Source organism: Nannobrachium achirus, assembly GCF_963921795.1.
Source record: "Nannobrachium achirus genome assembly, chromosome: 24".
Lineage (NCBI taxonomy): Eukaryota > Metazoa > Chordata > Actinopteri > Myctophiformes > Myctophidae > Nannobrachium > Nannobrachium achirus.
The window spans coordinates 6,424,416-6,444,394 of record NC_137831.1 but is presented as its reverse complement, the minus strand read 5'-3'; the positions used below and the strand labels follow the sequence as shown (position 1 = coordinate 6,444,394).

At 42.8% G+C, this 19,979-nt stretch overlaps 2 protein-coding genes across 2 annotated transcripts in view; both read right to left on the bottom strand.

Annotated features, from left to right (window-relative positions):
• The window catches only part of LOC308280451 (solute carrier family 22 member 13), a 26,335-nt gene extending 20,421 nt beyond the window's left edge, over positions 1-5,914 (bottom strand). Inside the window, exon 1 of the mRNA XM_080720725.1 lies at positions 5,660-5,914. Coding sequence (XP_080576851.1) covers positions 5,660-5,899 — 240 coding nt within the window. The 5' untranslated portion in view covers positions 5,900-5,914. The remainder of the gene's footprint in view (positions 1-5,659) is intronic.
• Positions 5,915-7,795: 1,881 nt separating this feature from the next.
• LOC308280460 (uncharacterized protein) lies at positions 7,796-17,974 on the bottom strand. The gene is made up of 3 exons (XM_080720736.1): positions 17,757-17,974; positions 14,462-14,638; positions 7,796-12,994 (listed from the first exon to the last, which is right to left on the bottom strand). Exons 1-3 carry the CDS (start codon positions 17,817-17,819, stop codon positions 12,854-12,856), a joined length of 381 nt encoding a protein of 126 aa, XP_080576862.1. The 5' UTR covers positions 17,820-17,974; the 3' UTR covers positions 7,796-12,853.
• Between the last annotated feature and the right edge of the window lie 2,005 nt (positions 17,975-19,979).

Below are 19,979 nucleotides of genomic sequence, written 5' to 3'. Positions count from 1 at the left end.
AAATATGTCAGTAATTTATTTGTATATATTTAGGTTATGTGTCATATCTGCCATGTGCAACTTCAAAGCCTAAAAGCCCAACAGAAATGTAATTAACAACGACAAAAACACAATTAAATCGTTAATCGCCAATTATTTGAGTGATAATTAATCGTCATGTAAAATGTCATATCGTGACAGCCCTATTTGGGGATACACACACAGCAACCTGGCCACAATATGCTGTGTGAATGGCATGAAACTGTAGACACCGGAAGTGGCGGAAGTGATGCGGTTAACGGAATTTACGTCATGCGTTGGAGTCTGTTTACATTCCCCGGTGAAACAAAAACATAGCTCCAATGATCAGCTCGTAAGTTAACTCGCTCTTCAGTAGAAACGTGTAACGTTGGTAGAATCCATGTTTGCTGCTCACTGTGCGAGCACTCCGAGCAGAAAGGATGAAGGCGCGAGGGAGAACAGAAAATGTTTCTGCAGGGAAATAGATTTTCAGCAACACCGCACTGTGATTGGTCGAAAAAAGACAACTTCCAATGAAATTAGTAGTACCGTTCTATTCCGTATCAGCCTACGGTCGTAACCAGGCTTTTCTCTTCGCAGATGAGTAAGCCTGGCTACGCGAGGCTACACACACAGGGACTTTGCTTCCCCTGCATATACTGTATACCATACAGTATCTCACGAGAGTGACTACACCCCTCTCATTTTGGCTAATATTTAATTATATCTTTTCATGGGACACTGAAGAAATGACACTTTGATATAATGTAAAGTAGTCAGTGTACGGCTTGGATAACAGTGAAATAGTATTTGCAGAAATGACAGGGGTGGACTCACTTTTGTGAGATACTGTAGCCCAGGGGTGCCCACACTTTTTTGACTTGAGAGCTACTTTTAAAATGACACACTTAAATAGCAGGGAAAAAATAGGGAAATAGTAAGGGGAAATGTCTTCATCCCATTCTGTATAGAAGTGGTAGGTTTTCGAGTTCTTGGTAATGCTACTGACTGATGAAAACAAAGCATTGCATTTATTTAAAAGCCATGAAGCCACCTTCTTGACCTTAATTCAAGTGACAGATACCAAAAAAGGGGTTTTGTGATTGTTGTATATACATATTTTTTAGGGGCAGGTGGGGCATGTGATCTACTGTACCTGCACAGCCTTTGTGATCTACTGGTAGATCACAATCTACCTTTTGGGCACCCCTGCTGTAGCCTATACGTACAAATTGGATGAGTGGGTTCTGTGCGTAAGCCTCCTCTGTAAAGGAGGAGGCCCACATACACACCTAACATGTAAAAAATGCACACACTACATGAAGTGAAGTGTAGTTTACAGTAACATGTAAACATGAGGGATGGAGCTCAAAACAAGGGCCCGCTACATACTGTACTTGATAATAAATGACCTGATCAACCCCTACACCCCTACACCCCCACCCGTTCACTTAGATCAGCCAACACAGGGATGCTGACAGAACCCTCGCTGAAGGCCCCAGGACAGAAATCCACTCGTCCAAGACAGTTTGCCCTTCTGGGCCCCCAAGCTGTGGAATAAACTTCCTGTCGCACTTAGAACAACGGACTCGCTCGCTAGCTTTCAGACTCCACCTTGACCCATAGCACTACTGAAACACTCAATGACCAATTGACCATACATGAAGCTAGTCAACATTTTTTGTTTTAGTTTTTTTCTTTTTACTGATTTTTTGTTTTTAGATTGAAATTCATATGCATTTGTTATATTGTTGTTGATGTTCTGACATGTTATCTTGTTGTATTATCTGCTTATTGTAAGTCGCTTTGGATTAAAAGCATCTGCTAAATGCCTAAACTGTAAACTGTAAATGTATTGATTAGCTGGTATCAATACGCTTTGGGCTTATAAAGCTTGTTATCGAGCATAGCGGCCCATGACGTCATGTTTAAACAAGACAAGAAGCCATCCAGATATTATTACAGTACTATTCATTATATAAAGCAATTTAACACTTATTGCCCACTAATGTATGATTGGTTTAATGACATTTAAAATGATATTTGTTACTTTTGTCTGTTGTCATCCTCAGCCACAAACCCAGTCTCGACAACTGGCCAATAAAAAATATACCAGTTCTGTTCAGAATTTATCGTCTCACATCTTTCCACAAAATATTAGAAAACAACTCAATAGTGGGCTCGATAAAAGCCCGGCTCAATAAGCAGGATCGATAAGGTGCTCATTATCAATAGAAAACAACAAGCTCCATCCCTAGTAAACATGCACACACTACATGAAGTGAAGTGTGTAAACCCTGTACTGTGCACTTACTTGACCAGGGTCCCCTAGGGGTCTGTTTGTATTATTATTATTAAGTAACCGATGGTTGCAGTCATACTAGTTCACACACAGGACACGAAGCTTAAGTCTAGAGATTACAGCTATAAGAACTATTAGTGACCTACATACAACCGACACATAAACAACAACAACCACATTATAAACATTGGTGTAAAGTAAATAAGTACATTTACTTAAAGGAGTAGTTCACCACTTTTCAACCTGTCTTCATATAATAGGTCCTCACTAATGTTCATAATAAAATAGCACAATTTTTTTCTATTCAGTCTGGGTCTCATAGGAGAGCTGTCAAATCCTTCTACCGGTGACATCATCGTTTGACAAAAAAATATATATATATTTTTGAAAAAAAATATTTAGATTTTTATTATCACGACAACAATGGCTTCCACTTTAACATTGCAACTTTTTCAGGAATAGAAAGCCTGCAGTTTCTATTAGCTTGCATTTCCCATTGATGATGTCACCGGTAGAAGGATTTGACCCACCCACAGCTCTCCTATGAGACCCAAACTGAGTAGAAAAAATATTATATTTTATCATGAACATTAGTGAGGACCTATTATATGAAGATAGGTTGAAAAGTGGTGGAGTGCCCCTTTATGTACTGTACTTAAGTACGATTTTCTGTGCTTCCTTTGTGCTTTACTGGAGTATTTCTGAATGAATGGGAGATGTTTTTAGCGGCACCAGTAAACCACGTCCACTCCTATGCCCTATACAGTATATGGTATCAAACTATTGTGACACTGTCTGCATTTCTTTCCATCGTGTCATGTCCTTGGATCACACATCATTCCAACGGCATACCTTCTCATCAACAACAGTAGCTGTTCCACATATGGAAGCTATACTGTACGTTGACAAACAAAGAACTAGTTCAGCTGGTAGAACTTACTGTTTCCACCTGTCCTCAAGTAACACTGCCCTCATGAAAAGCCATCTGTCTATACAGTAATAACCATTCCCATTCACCTCTGCAGTTACAGTATGTGTCCCTTTTTCCTCTTTACCTGCAATGTAAGTCTGTACTGAATACTGATAAGAGCCAATTATTGAAATCCCAAACATGGAATATACTTGGACAAGATGCCACATTTAAGCCCTATACCAGGGATGCCACCTGCCAGTGGATAACTTCCCAGTCTCCACTAAAAATTAAACATTGGCCAAATTGTCAAATATTAGAGGCTGAACTTGTGAAAATAGCTGCTCTACATGCTCACAATGCCTCATGTTGCAAGGTGTTGTGAGCATGTAAATCTGCTATTTTCACAATACAATAGAAACGTGTTATACAAAACATACACCTTTATGCATAAAGATTGCCTGATGAAGGTCTAAATACGACCCAAATGTTGTGATTCCCTATTAAATCCCCTTTTTGCATTTGAAGACGGTGTGCGTGGAGTGTTTTCTTATTCAGTTTATCGGACCATTGTTTGGTCTCTCCTCAACGCACCTTTGTAGGTGTGCAAGAGTCTCTCGTTTCATTAATTATAGGCTAAAAAGAAAAGAGAATTGCTGGTCTACAAGCTCACAACATGCCAGAAAAAAAAAGAAAGAAATCTTTTTTATATTGTTTGTTGATTACTTTTGATGCTGTAATGTTTTTTTTTCTTTCTTTTCTTTCTTGAGATATTAAAAAGGTTTTAAAAGTCCTTAAATTGTGACTTCACTGTCAAATTTCAAAGGGACACCAAAGCATCTCAAAGGGACACCAAAGGTCTGCAGCATAGAAACACTGGAATAGAGTAGACACTGACACATCAAGAGTCCATTAGAACTAACAGTCCTGTGTGTTTCTGGTATATATGTTACTATCAAAACCTCGACCAGCTGTCCGTCAGTCAGTCAGTCTGTCTGTCACACGTCACACTTTTGCCCTGCTCATATCTCCGCAACCGTTGCCCCGATCCATGCCAAATTTTGCTCACACACTCCTTGCCTGCCATACCACAACCACCCATCAATTCTCACATGGCCCTCTGCTAGTGCCACCATGAGGCAGACTTTTGCAAAACACATTTTTGGACACTGCTCCTACAAATTTTGCCCTGAAATCACGCAAATTGGTACACACTTGCTCTACACTCATGTCATCAACATGGATCTGTCCCATTTAGTGCCACCTTCAGGCTGATTTTTTAAAAGACATTTTTGGACACTACTCCTACAGATTTTGCCCTAAAATCACGCAAATCGCTTACACAGTATGTCTACACTCATGTCATCAACATGGATCTGTCCCATATAGCGCCACCATCAGGCCGATTCTTTCAAACACATTTTTGGACACTGCTCCTACATATTTTGCCCTAAAATCACGCAAATCGGTACACAGTATGTCTACACTCATCTCATCAACATGGATCTGTCCCATATAGCACCACCATCAGGCCGATTTTTTCAAACACATTTTTGGACACTGCTCCTACACATTTTGCCCTAAAATCACGCTGCGACCGAAAATATTGATGGAAATGTACACCACACGCAGAGACGGGTTAAAATACGTAAAAAGTATAGGGCAGGCTATTTTGAAGAAAGAAAAAAAGTACTTGGTCAAATACTGACCAGGATACTGTCAACAGGATACTATATCCTGGTGACAGTATCCTGGTAAGTGTTTCACAGAGTATTTTTAATTCTATGTATCAAACAAAAATATATATGTTTTGTATTTTCGCAGGATGGCGTGGAGATGACCCCAGATTTTTATACATTTGAAAACTTGAAATGCATTCTGCATAATGACTACTTTCTACTTTTGGTACTTTGAGTAGCATACCTTTTGATGTCAATACTTCTGTACTTTTACTCAACATTACATTTAGAACTTGTAACTAGAGAGCAGGCTATTGCAGTATTTATACTTTTACTTCAGTACATCATGAGTAGGCTACTTTCTCCACCACTGTAAACACTTACAAACATCAATGGTTCTCAACCAGTGGTCCGGGGAGGGGACCACCAGTGATCCTTGAGGAGGTTCCAGGTGGTCCCCAGCTAAATGATGGAGAGTTGGTAACCAATGGACATCTTTAACTCTTGAGAGCATAAAATGAAACCCGATTGACCCTCTCAATAGTTGAATTATTGTTAAAGACCTGTCCTGCATTACTTAATTTCTATACATTTGGAATGGAATTGTTGTTTTGATCAACGTTTGTCTGTTGTCTATCCTCCACGTCAATTCAATAGGATTTATGGACAAAAATCTAAATTATGGACAATTATGAACAAAATGTTATCCAACACAATATTGAATATTCTGAGAGGATTGAAGAAAAAGGTTTTAAACCAGTGTCTTACATCATGGTGAGAGTCAGCTCTGCTACCGTTCAGCCTCACAGAGGAGTCGTTCCCCATCAGGGAGCTGCTGCTGTTGTCCCGGTTGTCCCCAGACAGGGGGTCCGCGGACCCCTGGTGCGCGCACCACGGACCCCTGCTGGCCGCGAAGCCGTCCAGGAAGAAGAGGAAGGAGTTGAAGAAGAAGATGAGCGCCAGGCGCCAGAACACGGCGACCTGCAACGGAGCCAGCCTGGTGCGCATGGTGGAGACCACAAACACAACCCTGCGTTCTGTCTGGAGACGTTCCGGACTGTCTAGAAAGTGTCCATGGCCGGCGCTCCGCTTCTGCTTTTCAGTAATAGAGGTTGCAGGACACGGCGACCTGCAACGGAGCCATGGTGCTGCATGCGCGCACGGAGCTGCTTGCTGCGTCTGGAGACGTTTGGTTTGGAGACGTTGTTCTGTCAACAACACTGCTCTGCTCTTCTGTCTGTGTCTGTCTGTCCGTCTGTCTGTCCTACAAGCAGGCAGCACACACTGACATTAGTACACTACACAACGTAAACAAACACACAGACAGACTGTCTGTCTGTCTGTCTGTCTGACTGGCTGGCTGACACACATGGAATCTTTCTCTCTCCAATACTTCAGTCACAACAAGAATCCCTCCCCTCTCCGTTTTACCGCGCAGGCACGCGCGCATGCATGTATGGAATTTCTCTCACACATTCACTAGCAACTTAACCACCCCTCTCTCTCTCTCTCTCTCTCTCTCTCTCTCTCTCTCTCTCTCTCTCTCTCTCTCTCTGGGAGGGTAGCTGGGTTCAGGTCAAACCTGTGTGTGTGTGTGTGTGTGTGTGTGTGTGTGTGTGTGTGTGTGTGTGTGTGTGTGTGTGTGTGTGTGTGTGTGTGTGTGTGTGAGAGAGAGAGAGAGAGAGTCAAAATCTGATACAGCCTGACAGGTGACTGTGATTATGACCGGTCACACGCACGCACACATGCATACACACACACACACACACACACACACACACACACACACACACACACACACGCACACGCACACTAGTGTGTGACTTGGAACAGCAACCTTTTCCAGTCCATGTGGATGATGTGGCAGACACCCAGGGAAAGCTGTCACGTGTGTGTGTGTGTGTGTGTGTGTGTGTGTGTGTGTGTGTGTGTGTGTGTGTGTGTGTGTGTGTGTGTGTGTGTGTGTGGTAGAGGGGTTTAGGTTTCAGCTTGCCTCTCTAACAGATAACATAACAAACATTAACTGACACTCTGAGTCCTAGAGAGAGGGAGAGAGAGAGAGAGAGAGAGAGAGAGATGGGGGAGAAAGAGGGAGAGGGAAAGGGGGAGAGAGGGGGTAGAAAGATAGAGGTAGAGATAAAGAGGGAGAAACGTGGCGATAGGGAGAGAGAGATGTGGAGAGGTTTAAATCCCATTAGTAACCCTTGTATGTGAACTGTACTGTTCTGTGTTTTTGAGCAGTGCTCCTGGAAGGAGCTAGCTCTTATGAAGCGTGGCCTACATCTGGCCTAAAACTGTCCTACATCTGTCCAACATCTGTCCTACATCTTTGCACAAACGGCTCAAAGTTTGGGGACAGTGTTTTTTGCAGGTCGTTCAGTCTGAGTGTATCAAATAGGCAACTGGGTTAAGGCAGTGGAAGCTTGTGATTGGCTGTGTGGAGGTGCCGAAAGTCGGGGGGACGGAGATACACCTAAACCTAACTTTAACCCTAACCTCAGTAAAACTAACACTGGTGAATGCTAACCTGGTGAATGTTAACCTGGTGAATGTTAACCCGGTCGGACCAACGGGAGGTCGTCTCCATATTAACCAAGGTGCTTTTTTGATACTCGGACTGAAAGACCTGCAAAAAACACTGTCTCCAAAGTGTGTTTTATACTCCCAGGGTCCCATTGGCCATTAAGCTTCACAGGAGGTGCTGTGATTGGCCAGCGGGGCGCTTGGTGAAAATAGCACCGCTCACTTCACAACAGGTGTGATTTCTCCTATGCAAAGTGCTAATAAAGTATTCAATCAATCAATCAATGTGAACATCAGCTTATAGATCGGCTATTGTCGGCCAAGAGATTTGGTACAGAAACTTGATCCTGACAAACCAAGGACTCGTATTTTCTTAAAAGAATGAATAACTTTTATTTAACCAAACTCATCACGTCATCCATTTATTCATGCAATAATAAAACAGCATTACAACATATTACAGTATGAGAACATACAGTATATTATTATTAAAACATTATAACATACAAATGATATGAATGAATAAAGAATATTCATGACAGCCTAGAATTTAAGGAGTATGCACATACGCCATTTTGTTCTACTTCCGGGTGTCTTTCGACTTCCTTCACAGGTGTTACCGATGATACTAATGAAGGCTCTGTTCCATTCTGGTCAAACAGAGTCAGGGTGCTGCGATTGTGCATGTTGGCTCACTGGAAACACTCTGCTACACCAGTGGATCTCATAGTGTCCTTAAGTGGGTTCCAAATGTCCCCAATGAATTCCCATACAGGTGTGTAACTCTGAGAGTGTACAAATGGAAGCAAATGGACCTGCAAGGGTCCAGTTGATTCCATTTGTACATAGTTATGGGGTTCCTTGAAATTAAAGACCCACTGTACAATAAATCAAACAGAGCCTTAATTAGTATCATCAGTAACACCTGTGAAGGAAGTCGAAAGACACCCGGAAGTAGAACAAAATGGCGTATGTGCATATGGAGACTTGAGTTCAGTAATATTTGTTTTATGTCGCATTCCAAATTTGGTTATAATAAATGTACCTCCATTGGTTCTGGATGGAGACCACAAATGCATTTGGGTCTCCATCCGGAATCAATAAGGCCTCCAAAGAGTCTCCTTAAATTAGGAATGCAAGGAAAAAAAAAAAAACAATCTCGTAGAGCTTGTAGAGCGCTTGTAGATCTGACATTTTGGAAGTGTTTATTTATTTTTATTTTTTATCCACCTCTTTCCGCGGGAGTTTACTGGAGATTATTTGGACCACACTTCCGGTTTAACAGCAGACATACAAGCTCACGTGGCGTCGCAGATGCAGCCCGTTGTGAGCTTGTAAATCACACTCGGCTGCGGCGCCGGAAGCTCGGTACAACGTCTGCGCAATGCACTATGGGGCGTTGGAAAGCCGTGGATACTGTTTCTAATTTTGCCGCAGGGGGCACCCTGAAATTAGCCAGTCACACAAAAGTCCGGCCAGGCCAGGCTACACCGAGTTACGTACTTTAGGCTCTCAACCTTTTCAGGCCGCGACGCCCAAAATAATCATATTTGAACTGGGGACCCCCCCGCCCTGGGGACCCCCCCACCCTGCACTTGGGATTGTAGGAGTTGGCATTACATTTAGTTTAGACTCGATCTATTCCATTGTGAGAATAGCAGATCTACATGCTCACAACGCCTCGCATTGCGAGGCGTTGTGAGCATGTAGATCTGCTATTTTCACAATTTCTGCCTTTAATAATAAGACACTTTCACCAATGTTTGACCGGAGGTACTAAAAAGGTCTTTAAAGTCCTTAAATTGTCACTTTAGAAATGTGCATATACTCTGTTGAGTGAGAAAACAACATTAACATCAAGCTAAACATCTGGTAACCCCCCCCCCCCCCCCCAAAATAATTTGGGAGTGAAGTATCTCATAATGTTCATATTAAAGGACAACTTTGTTTTTATACAACAAGAGTTCATATTTTAGATTGTAATTAGAGAAAATAAAAGATGAGTGTTAAAATGTTTTCATTTACTGCTTTCTATTTTCTTTTTGCGATTTTAGTATTTTGATTTCAGTGGTTGGGGGCATGCGTACAAGTGGCTAAATATGTATTGTTAAACACAATAAGCCGTCAATTTACTATTTACACCAGCCCCCATAATTCACATTGCGGTGCATCTTGGGAATGGGCTTCATAATCAGAAGCCCCAACCTGGGGGCATGCATGGAAATCAAAATCATTAAAATCACTAAAACGCTAGAAAGAAGTAAATGAAAACATTTTAACACTCATCTTTTATTTTCTCTAATGACTATCTAAAATATGAACCCTTGTTGTAAAAAAAACAAAGTTGTCCTTTAATTCCAGGACAGAAGCTCACATGATATTAAATTATTACAATAAATGAGTAATTGATGGATAACTTTACAGGTGTTCAATACATAGATACATAGCATCAATAACACCATCTCTATCCTAATGTCTCTCTCTTCGTTCTCTCTCTCCCCCTCTCTCTGTCTCTCTTCGTCTCGCTATCTCTCTATCTCACATGCTTCATCTCCCGTTGTCATGCTTTCTCACTCATGACTTCTCTTCCTCTTTCTTTTCCTTAATATTTATCTCTCTGACGTACGCACACTTTCTCTCCATCTTTCTATCTCTCTCTCTGTCACACACACACGCGCGCGCGCGTGTGTACACACACACACACACACACACACACACACACACACACACACACACACACACACACACACACACACACACACACACACACACACACACACACACACACACACACACACACACACACACACACACACACACACACACTCACTCTCTGGTGGTCTCTGTACTGTCAGAGTTCAGAGGTCATGAACAGACAGACCCCCAGCAGAGAGACCCTCTAAGCTGAGTCTTTCAATCCCTGTCCATTTCTCCAGCTCATTACAACATAACAACAACACTAAACTTGCGCCTCACGCTCAAGCAGGACACACATGGCCTACTTGTGCGCAAGCAGAGCGCTCCTGGCCTCATGTCCCTAATGTCTTCACCTGTTAATGAAGACATTATCAAGAGCACTCTTATATACCCAAACTCTGCTGACATCATCACCAGGAATGCTGGTCCCTCATTGGCTGTAGGGGGACACCTACATACCATACATTGTATACATTCCAAGAATCTCAGCCGTTTCAGGGCTACGGTCTTCAAAACTCCCAGTCACCTACATACTGTACATACCAAACCCATGACAGATGATCTGTCCCAGTCTCAGAGGTGTCGCACCAAATTCTGGGCCCTGGACTACTTTAACTATTGAAAAATAGCAGATATACAAGCTCACAGCGTGGCACTTAGAATATTTCAAATCCTTCTACGTTTTTTTTGGAAAAACGTATGTTTCTATGTTAGCGGTGCTCAAACTTTTTCACATGAAGGACCCCCAACATGATATGTATTTGGCCACGGACCCCCATCTCAAAATACTTAGTTCCAGGGACCCCCCGGAAGCAAACTCTGAGTTACAAATGTTCCTTAAAAAATAAATATATTCAAAGATTTGCACTCATTTTCACGACTTTTCAAAAATAGCAGATCTACAAGCTCGCAGCTCGGTGACGCGCTGTGAGCTTGTAGATCTGCTATTTTTCAATAGCTAAAGTATACAATAATTAAGGCCCCTCCACCTTGGGCTCAGTCCCCCCCCCCCCCTGCCCAGTCTACATGTATTGACAACACAACAAACAACACAACATGAACAGATTGTCCCAGTCTACATCTATCACCTTGTCTAATCACCTTGTGGAGGTTCATGTCAAAAGTGACCCCCCCCATTGGTTTTATCCCTTGCATAACAGACCATATACGATGCCATAAATGACTAGCGTTGAAAAATACGTATGTGAGTGTGTGTGTGTGTGTGTGTGTGTGTGTGTGTGTGTGTGTGTGTGTGTGTGTGTGTGTGTGTGTGTGTGTGTGCGCGCGCGTGCGTGCATACAAGCTCAGAAATCAGCTGCTTGCTTATCAGTGTGGTGCAGGCATTGACACTAAGGCTTGCCCACCTGCCCCCGGCAGGTAAATAAAACCTGGGGGCAGGTGAAGTTTGCTTTCAGGTTGCCCGACAGGGCAAGTGCTCATTTGAGAAGCCGACGCAACCGTCTATAAACTCAACACAAGATATCTGTCTAAACACCTGAACTCGGCCAGTGTGCACTGTCTTCTGGTCCGTGGAATCTAAAATAAGAGCACTATTTACCTATAATCTGCTGTTTTTTACTGTTGCTACACTTAAAAAATATAAAATAACAAGTGTGAAACCATAGACATATTCAATCATAGCTATGTAGGTATTTGGATTTGTAAGTATTGAGGTACAGTATGACATTTTTATCGCACAGCCCCAGTAAAGAAATAAGTGTTAAATTGAGCGGTAATTAAAATCGTACCTGTCATTTTATAATGGACAATTTACTTTTTGGGCAAGTGGGAATAACCTTTGGGCAAGTAGAACATGACCTGTACTTGCCCGACGGGCAAGTGCCTCTGAGACCTTAGTGTCAACCCCTGGGGTGTCATACCATCACTCAAAGGTCAAAGGTCAAGGCAGTAAACAATTAGTGAGAGTTGTAAGTGTGTTTGTTTGAATGGTCAATTAATAGAAATCCTAACCTACGTTTTCTGAAAAACCTATGTTGTCTCTGCCAGGTTGAAACCTCATATTTCTGTCAGGAGAGGCAAGAAGAGCACCATCTACAGTACAGTAGATGCACTGCAGCACGACAGCTTGGATGAGTAGATAACATATCAAAGAAAGGGTCAAACTCGTTCCTCTGCTATACCACAAAAATGTGGAATGCCTTACCGAAGGTCTTAAAGGACTGTGGATCACTAGCATCCTTTAAAATCGCCCTGAAAAACCACTTACAGGCAGCAGCCGTTCGCAACTGGTAAAAACAAACCTAGCCCAGACCTACCCCCCCCCCCCCCCCGCCACTTCTTTGTATATACTTTGTTTGTATAAACTTACTGTTTTTTTGTTCTTTCATTTTTTTATTTTTTTTACTGACTATATCTACTGCATAGTACTGTGTTCTATTCGTCTGTCATTCAATGTTATATGAGATACTTTAATGGTTTCCTGTGGAAATAAGCTTAAGTCTTTTCTAGGATCTCCTTTTAGTAGACCTTGTACCAGTGGACTGTACCGTCATGAAACTGTACCTTTTTCTATGCAAACTTCTAATAAAGTCTTCAATCAATCAATCAATCATCAATCAATCAATCAATCAAAGAGCTCTAGACCCTGATGTTAGATAGGAGAGTGTGGAGGGCAGCGATCCAGGAGTCCCATGTTGGTGTTGGTCAGACCACACTCTCACATCACACAGGCTTTCCAGGTTGGGTTCATGGGTCGTCGTTTCTATGTGGCGTCCACTCCCATCATGCTTTGCTGCCGGTGGCGCTCTGCACCCCTATGACCACGGCGGTGGCGGCGTTGACGGGCGAGGCGTACGCCCCCGCCAGGCTGTGTAAACCCGCCACCAGACAGCGCCAGCTGAACCGCAGAGCCTTGCCCACGTTCTGCAAGTCAGACACAAGCAAGCGCACACAGAGTTACACACTGCATATACATGTACATAAACATGTTTTTTCCCCCTATACATGTATGTCTAAATACTGCAGGCAAATCATCCCATTTGTTTCTCAAATCAGTTAAAAAAAAAATCATAAATACATTAGTTTCCATCAGTTTCTTTTTGCTGCAAAAAAGACAGACAGGCAGGTAGACAGACAGAGGGGAGGCAGGGTCATTTAAGTGCGTCCTGAGATAACCTAGCTCAAACATGAACCTCTTATTTTGTTAAAAAGAACGAAAAGAACCAAACTCTCATCATGTCATGCATTTACATTATGCAACAAAGAACAGCATTACAAAGTATCCCTGTGCGAGGTGTTATCACCAACATGACATAACAGGAACAAAGACACATCAAAATATAGGTGACAGAGCCTAGAACACTCGCATGGGTGTGCGCTGGTGCATGCGCGTGTGTGAACGTTTTGCAGGGGATTATGGGAGATTATCTCACTGAGCAGAGAACAGACTCATTTGACCTTTGAACCCTCCAACACTTCAAGAAGTAGACTACTCTGTTCTCTTCTTTTTGTTTTTACTTACAGCAGATCAAACATGTATGTTCATGTCAAGACCCCTTAATTAATTTGTACGTGGTTTGTACCAGGAACAAGCCAACGGAGAAAATTCATTCACAAATAAATTAACTATATGTAAGGTATCTCTTATCAAAAAGCAAGCAATCGATTCCCGATGTCTATTTGACGTATGACCCAAGTGAGTGCCGCTAAAACTGTCGGAGGAGTAGTATGGCAAAATAATGTTTATCCGGAAAGATGGATGGATGATGGATATAGGAAAAGAAAGAAAGAAATACAGAAAAAACAAACATGATTCTCTCTCTTTTGAATAGCTTGTTGTATACATGATTACTCTGTGTAACTCTGAGAGTGTACACATGGAACCAAATGGACCCTTGCAGGATTTTTTTTATACTATACTATACTTTTTCTTATACTACCTACTATTTAAATTGTATCGAGAAAAAAAAACAGTGCTGCTATTTGTTCCAAAAGCTTTATACCCTGAGTGTATACCGGTATGTCATATAAAATGACACATAATGCGACATAGCTCTGTTTACACAATGCTGTACCCCCTCCAACTGTATACTGTATGTTCCCCCCCTTTTTTTTAGACACTTGCTTTGGCAATTAATGTAAATGTATGTTTTCTCATGCCAATAAAGTATTTTGAATTGAATTGAACAAATGGAACCAAATGGACCTTTACAGGCCTGTAAACTCTGAGAGTCTAACAAATGGAACCAAATGGACCCACCATTGCATTTGCAGCCTACACTCCCCGAGTTACAAAATGTTTCAATAAACTGAAACACTAGAGGAATGCACAACGTGGGCTGATTGAACAACAGACAGATGTTGTGGGTTAAAAACGGTCCTCCTCCTTACCTTCCTATACTTCTTGTACTTCTCCTTCTTCCTCCTCTGCTTCTCCTCCTTCCTGATCCTCCTCTCCTCGGGGGTCTCTCCCCTCTCCTCCTCCTCCTCTTCCTCCTCCTCCTCCATCTCCTCGATGAGGGGCTCGTACTTGTCTGGGAGCACGGCGAAGTACACCTCCTTGGAGCTCTGAGCACAAAAATCAGCAAAACACTGACTTCAGTTCTGTTCATTTGACCCTTTAAGACCCTTTGTCATTTACTCATTTTAGATTTTAACACTGGTGGAAAAACTACTCACGTATATTTTACTTAAGTAAAAGTGTCAATACTGCAATGTAGAAATACTCCGTTACAAGTAAAAGTCCAGAATTCAAAAGGTACTTGAGTAAAAGTATGAAAGTGTTGGCATCAAAATGTACTTAAAGAACCACGAGTGAAAGTACAAAATGTTTGACAATAGCAGATCAGTGGATTCCAAAATGAGTTAATATTTATACTGTATATCAAAATCAGTTTAATAACTTTAAACTTAAAAAAATATATATTATTATTTTGGATGACTACTATGTTTTACTTCTCCTTCAGTCATAATTATCAAGTAACACTATTTTTGACTAGAGTACACGGTTTACAGGCCACAGGACTACAGTCTACAGGTCTATCTATGCAGTACATAGTTTACAGTAGTCTACAGCAGTAGTTGGACCTTTTCATGTCGCAACCCCCAAAATAATCATATTTGAACTGGGGACCTCCCACCCACCCTGACGAGCACTAAGAGTTACACAGGCATTACATTTTGTTGCGACTGTAGGGAGCATTTACTATCAAAACCTCCACGGGCTGTCCGTCTGTCTGTCTGTCTGTCTGTCTGTCACACGTCACACTTTTGCCCTGCTCATATCTCCACACACACTCCTTACCTGCCAAACTACAACCTCCAAGGACCCCCGGAGATCCAGGGACCCCCAAGTCCCTGGGGGACCCCCAGGTGTAAAAAATGACCAAATGTGCAAAAATGACCAAATGACCACCCCAACGGGGCTGCTCACGGGGAATTCCTGGGGACCACCCACTCCTGGTGCTCCAGAATGGATGCAAAAGTGGTGACGCCCCCAGTGGAGGACCCCCTCCACTGCAGCTCACATAAAATGCCGTAACTCGGGCTGGGAGCGTCCGGGAGAGCCGGGGCCGGTACCTATTCGTCCGCCAAGGCAACACGGAGACCCCACCCCTCATTTCTCACATGGCCCTCTTCTAGCGCCACCTTCAGGCCCATTTTTAAAACACATTTTTGGCCACTGCTCCTACAGTTTTTGCCCTAAAATCACGCAAATCGCTACACAGTATGTCTACACTCATGTCATCAACATGGATCAGGAAGATTTTGGAAAAACACATTTTTGCCCTATTTGTGGAGATAACCGACCTACGGTCGCTTATCTCCCGATTAGGGAGTCTTACTGGTATAACATGGTTCTATTGTTGAAAATAGCCGATCTACATGCTCACAATGTCTCGCAACGCAAAACGTTGTGAGCATGTAGATCGGCTATTCTCACAATTTCTGCCAATAATATTTGACAACTCGGCCAAGGTTTAAAAAAGTCCTTAGATTGTCACTTTAGAAATGTGCAGATATCCTCTATACACTTAAACTGTATAATTGCGACCGTAGGTCGCATTTACTACCAAAACCTCCACCGGCTGTCCGTCCCTGAGTGAGTGAGTGAGTGAGTGAGTGAGTGAGTGAGTGAGTGAGTGAGTCACACGTAACACGTCACACTTTTGCCCTGCTCATATCTCCACAACCGTTGCCCTCATCCATGCCAAATTTTGCGCACACACTCCTTACCTGTCAAACTACAACCTCCAAGGACCCCCGGAGCTCCAGGGACCCCCAGGTCCCTGGGGGACCCCCAGGTGTAAAAAAATGTCCCTCCGTGAGTCGCACGTCACACTTTTGCCCTGCTCATATCTCCACAACAGTTGCCCCCATCCATGCCACATTTTGCACACACACTCCTTACCTGCCAAACTACAACCTCCAAGGACCCCCGGAGCCTCAGGGACCCCCAGGTCCCTGGGGGACAAATGTGCAAAAATGACCAAATGACCACCCCAACGGGGCTGCTCAGGGGGATTTCCCGGGGACCACCGACTCCTGGTGCTCCAGAACGGATGCAAAAGTCGTGACGCCCCCAGTGGAGGACCCCCTCCACTGTAGCTCACATAAAATGCCGTAACTCGGGCTAGGAGCGTCCGGGAGAGCCGGGGGTACCTATTTGTCCGCCAAGGCAACGCGGACACCCCACCCCTCATTTGTCACATGGCCCTCTTCTAGCGCCACCATGAGGCCGATTCTTGCAAAACACATTTTTGGACACTGCTCCTACAATTTTTGCCCTAAAATCACGCACATCGGTACACAGTATGTCTACACTCATCCCATCAACATGAATCTGTCCCAAATAGCGCCACCTTCAGGCCGATTTTTAAAAACACATTTTTGGACACAGATTTTGCCCTCAAATCACCAAAAACTCTACACAGTATGTCTACAGACCTCTTTGTGTAAACATGTGACCTACGGTCGCTTATCTCCCGATTAGGGAGTCTTACTGGTGGTATGTTTACTGTTGAGTGAGAGAACAATGTTTCACGTTAAGTTAATAATCTGGAGACCCCCCAAAATACTTTGGGGACCCCCCTGGGGGTCCCGACCCACAGGTTGAGAACCACTGGGTTACAGGACTACTAGTCTGGGATCACTTCACTTTTCGGGTTTGTAACCGGTCTGGAGCGGAAACCACAAAACGTCATGTTGTAGTACTCAAGGACTACAATTTGACCGGAACTATCCACCGGAAACAGTTTTAACCCAAAATAATTCCCCTGCGCTCAAGGACATACTTTTATGGCCTACCTAATAAACTCCTCGATGCGGAGTAGTTTTGCTTTTGAAAAATTAGTTTGGTATATGCATGTTTTAGTCCAACTTTTAGCGACCGGCAAAACCACACTAGGCTACTCGAGCATTTTAATAGGGATTGGGGAAACAAACGGTGGGAACCAAATCAAAGCGACGCCGCTTCTTCTAGTGGTTTCTGCGCTTTAGGCGGAAACCAAACGGTCTGTTGTGAACGAACACCAGGCTCTCTCCTGGGAGAAAGCCTGGTTGGCGAGGTTACAGGACTACAGATCTAGTATGGAGTACATAGTTTACAGTAGGTTACAGGACAACAGATCTAGTATGGAGTACATCATTTACAGTAGGCTACAGGACTACAGGTCTCTCTGCCTACCTGGGACTCTGTCGCTCCGCTGTGGGATTTCTTCCTGGACTTCTTGTTTTTCTTCTTGCTCATGGTGGCGGTGTGAGGGACAGAACAGACTAGACTAGATGACAAAGTAACCTGTGGCTAGGACAATTAAAAAAAGTAAGTTTTAACTCTAAAGTAACTAGTAAGTAAAGTTATTTTTCTACTGCCGTCGGTAGTTTGCGGTGTGCCAGCGGTGCAGAGTGCAGGAATGTCATTATGGACCTTTGGACCGCTCTGTCTCTCTCTCACACTGCAGAGAGAGAGGGGAGGGTGTGTGTGTGTGTGTGTGTGTGTGTGTGTGTGTGTGTGTGTGTGTGTGTGTGTGTGTGTGTGTGTGTGTGTGTGTGTAGGGCGGGGGGGGGGGGGGGGGGTGTTAGGAGAAAGCAGGCCAGTGGAAGTAGCTACACTGACTGAGTAAATATTGTTTGATTCACTTCAAACAGACATGAGACACAACACAACACAACAAAACCACACAACACAGTAGACTAGACCAGTGTTTCTCAATCTTTTTTGGCTTGAGTACCCCCTTTCCATGATTTCTGAATCCAAGTACCCCTTTAGCCAACAACAAAATTTTGCTTATAAAATGCAATTAAAATATAAATACATAGTGGTATATGATGCTATGATAACCCCCCATTTCAAGAATATAAAATAACAAATACGAAATGGGGTGAAAGAGTTTCAAACGGTGCCCCCTTTTCTCTTTTTCAACACTGTGGTCATACCATTTCAGTCAAGTTTTCATGTCAATAACTTCCAAACAACTAAAACACATCCCATTTGCCTGGTACCATATGTAATTTGGGTTAAATAACAACTCAGGCTCATATCAAGTTTCTCCATGTGTCTTCATTAAACATAACAGTAAATGTTTTTCCCCTCCTAATTCAATTGCAGTTCATTCTTTAACTATGAACAAGCATGATTTATACTAGTTTTCCTTTTTGAGGGTATTTTCTGAGTACCCCCTGCAGTACCTCCGCGTACCCCTAGGGGTACACGTACCCCCATTTGAGAAATACTGGACTAGACTACAATATACTAGAACAGAGTATAGTAGAGTACAACAGAATAGAATAGAATACTATTCTATTCTATTCTATTGAAGCTCTCTTTAGTTCACGTGCACACATAGACATCAAAAGGGGCTTGAGCCTGTAAAAAGTGCCCTCTCGAGACCATGAATACAGTTTTTACTATGGTGAAAGAAACACAAATGACCTCTTTCCATGCCATACCTGAAGGCAGCATTCAATAGAATTGCCTTGTCCAAACGCTATTTTCGAGATTTTAACCAAAAGGCCCCTTTAGAAATTGCAGTCCCTGCCTCTCTAACATTCTCTGCACGTCCCTGCTTTAGTTTGTCTATGATCAAATGTTAAGATGGCAGACAGAGACAGACAGACAGACAGACAGACAGACAGACAGACAGACAGAGCCGCAGGCTGATAGCTCAGACATTGTATTAAAACTATAACCTTCACAGGAAGTCAATAAGGCTGCCTCCTATCTGAAGTAATAACATCACACTGGGAGAGCTACAGTGCACGCGCGCACGCACACACACACACACACACACACACACACACACGCACGCACGCCCGTGCCCGCACACACACACACACACACACACACACACGCGCACACACCATGCAACAATAACCTACAAAACACGACACAGTGAAACACAGGTTGAACAAGCATTATTACACTAAGGGCCCTATCTTGCGCACTCAGCTGCCTTACTACTGTGTACAGTAGTAAGGCCCTAATCCTAACCCTACACCCCTTATTCCTAAACTCTTTAGGGCCCTGAATATAAGTCTAAAACTAGAAGATAAATGTTGTCAAGTGAAACTAAAATAAAAACTTAAAGGAAGTGATGTTGTTATGTTAAAACAGTATTTAATAGCTCTATATTGTGATAGTAGTCATTGCTATTGTTCAGTAACAGTGTTGAATAGCTCTATATTGTGACAGTAATCATTGCTATAGAGTGTTTGTTCAGTAACAGTGTTAAATAGCTCTATATTGTGACAGTAATCATTGCTATAGAGTGTTTGTTCAGTAACAATGTTAAATAGCTCTATATTGTGATAGTAATCATTGCTATGGAGTGTTTGTTCAGTAACAGTGTTAAATATCTCTATATTGTGACAGTAATCATTGCTATAGAGCGTTTGTTCAGTAACAGTGTTA

What these genes read in the sequence shown, in the direction of transcription:
- LOC308280460 (XM_080720736.1), bottom strand. Translation starts at nt 17,819, where the DNA reads ATGAGCAAGAAGAAAAACAAGAAGTCCAGGAAGAAATCCCACAGCGGA. An exon ending in GCGGAGCGACAGAGTCCCAG is followed by an intron (nt 14,639 to 17,756) that starts GTAGGCAGAGAG and finishes TTTTGTGCTCAG; the next exon opens with AGCTCCAAGGAGGTGTACTT. An exon ending in AGTACAAGAAGTATAGGAAG is followed by an intron (nt 12,995 to 14,461) that starts GTAAGGAGGAGG and finishes TCTGACTTGCAG; the next exon opens with AACGTGGGCAAGGCTCTGCG.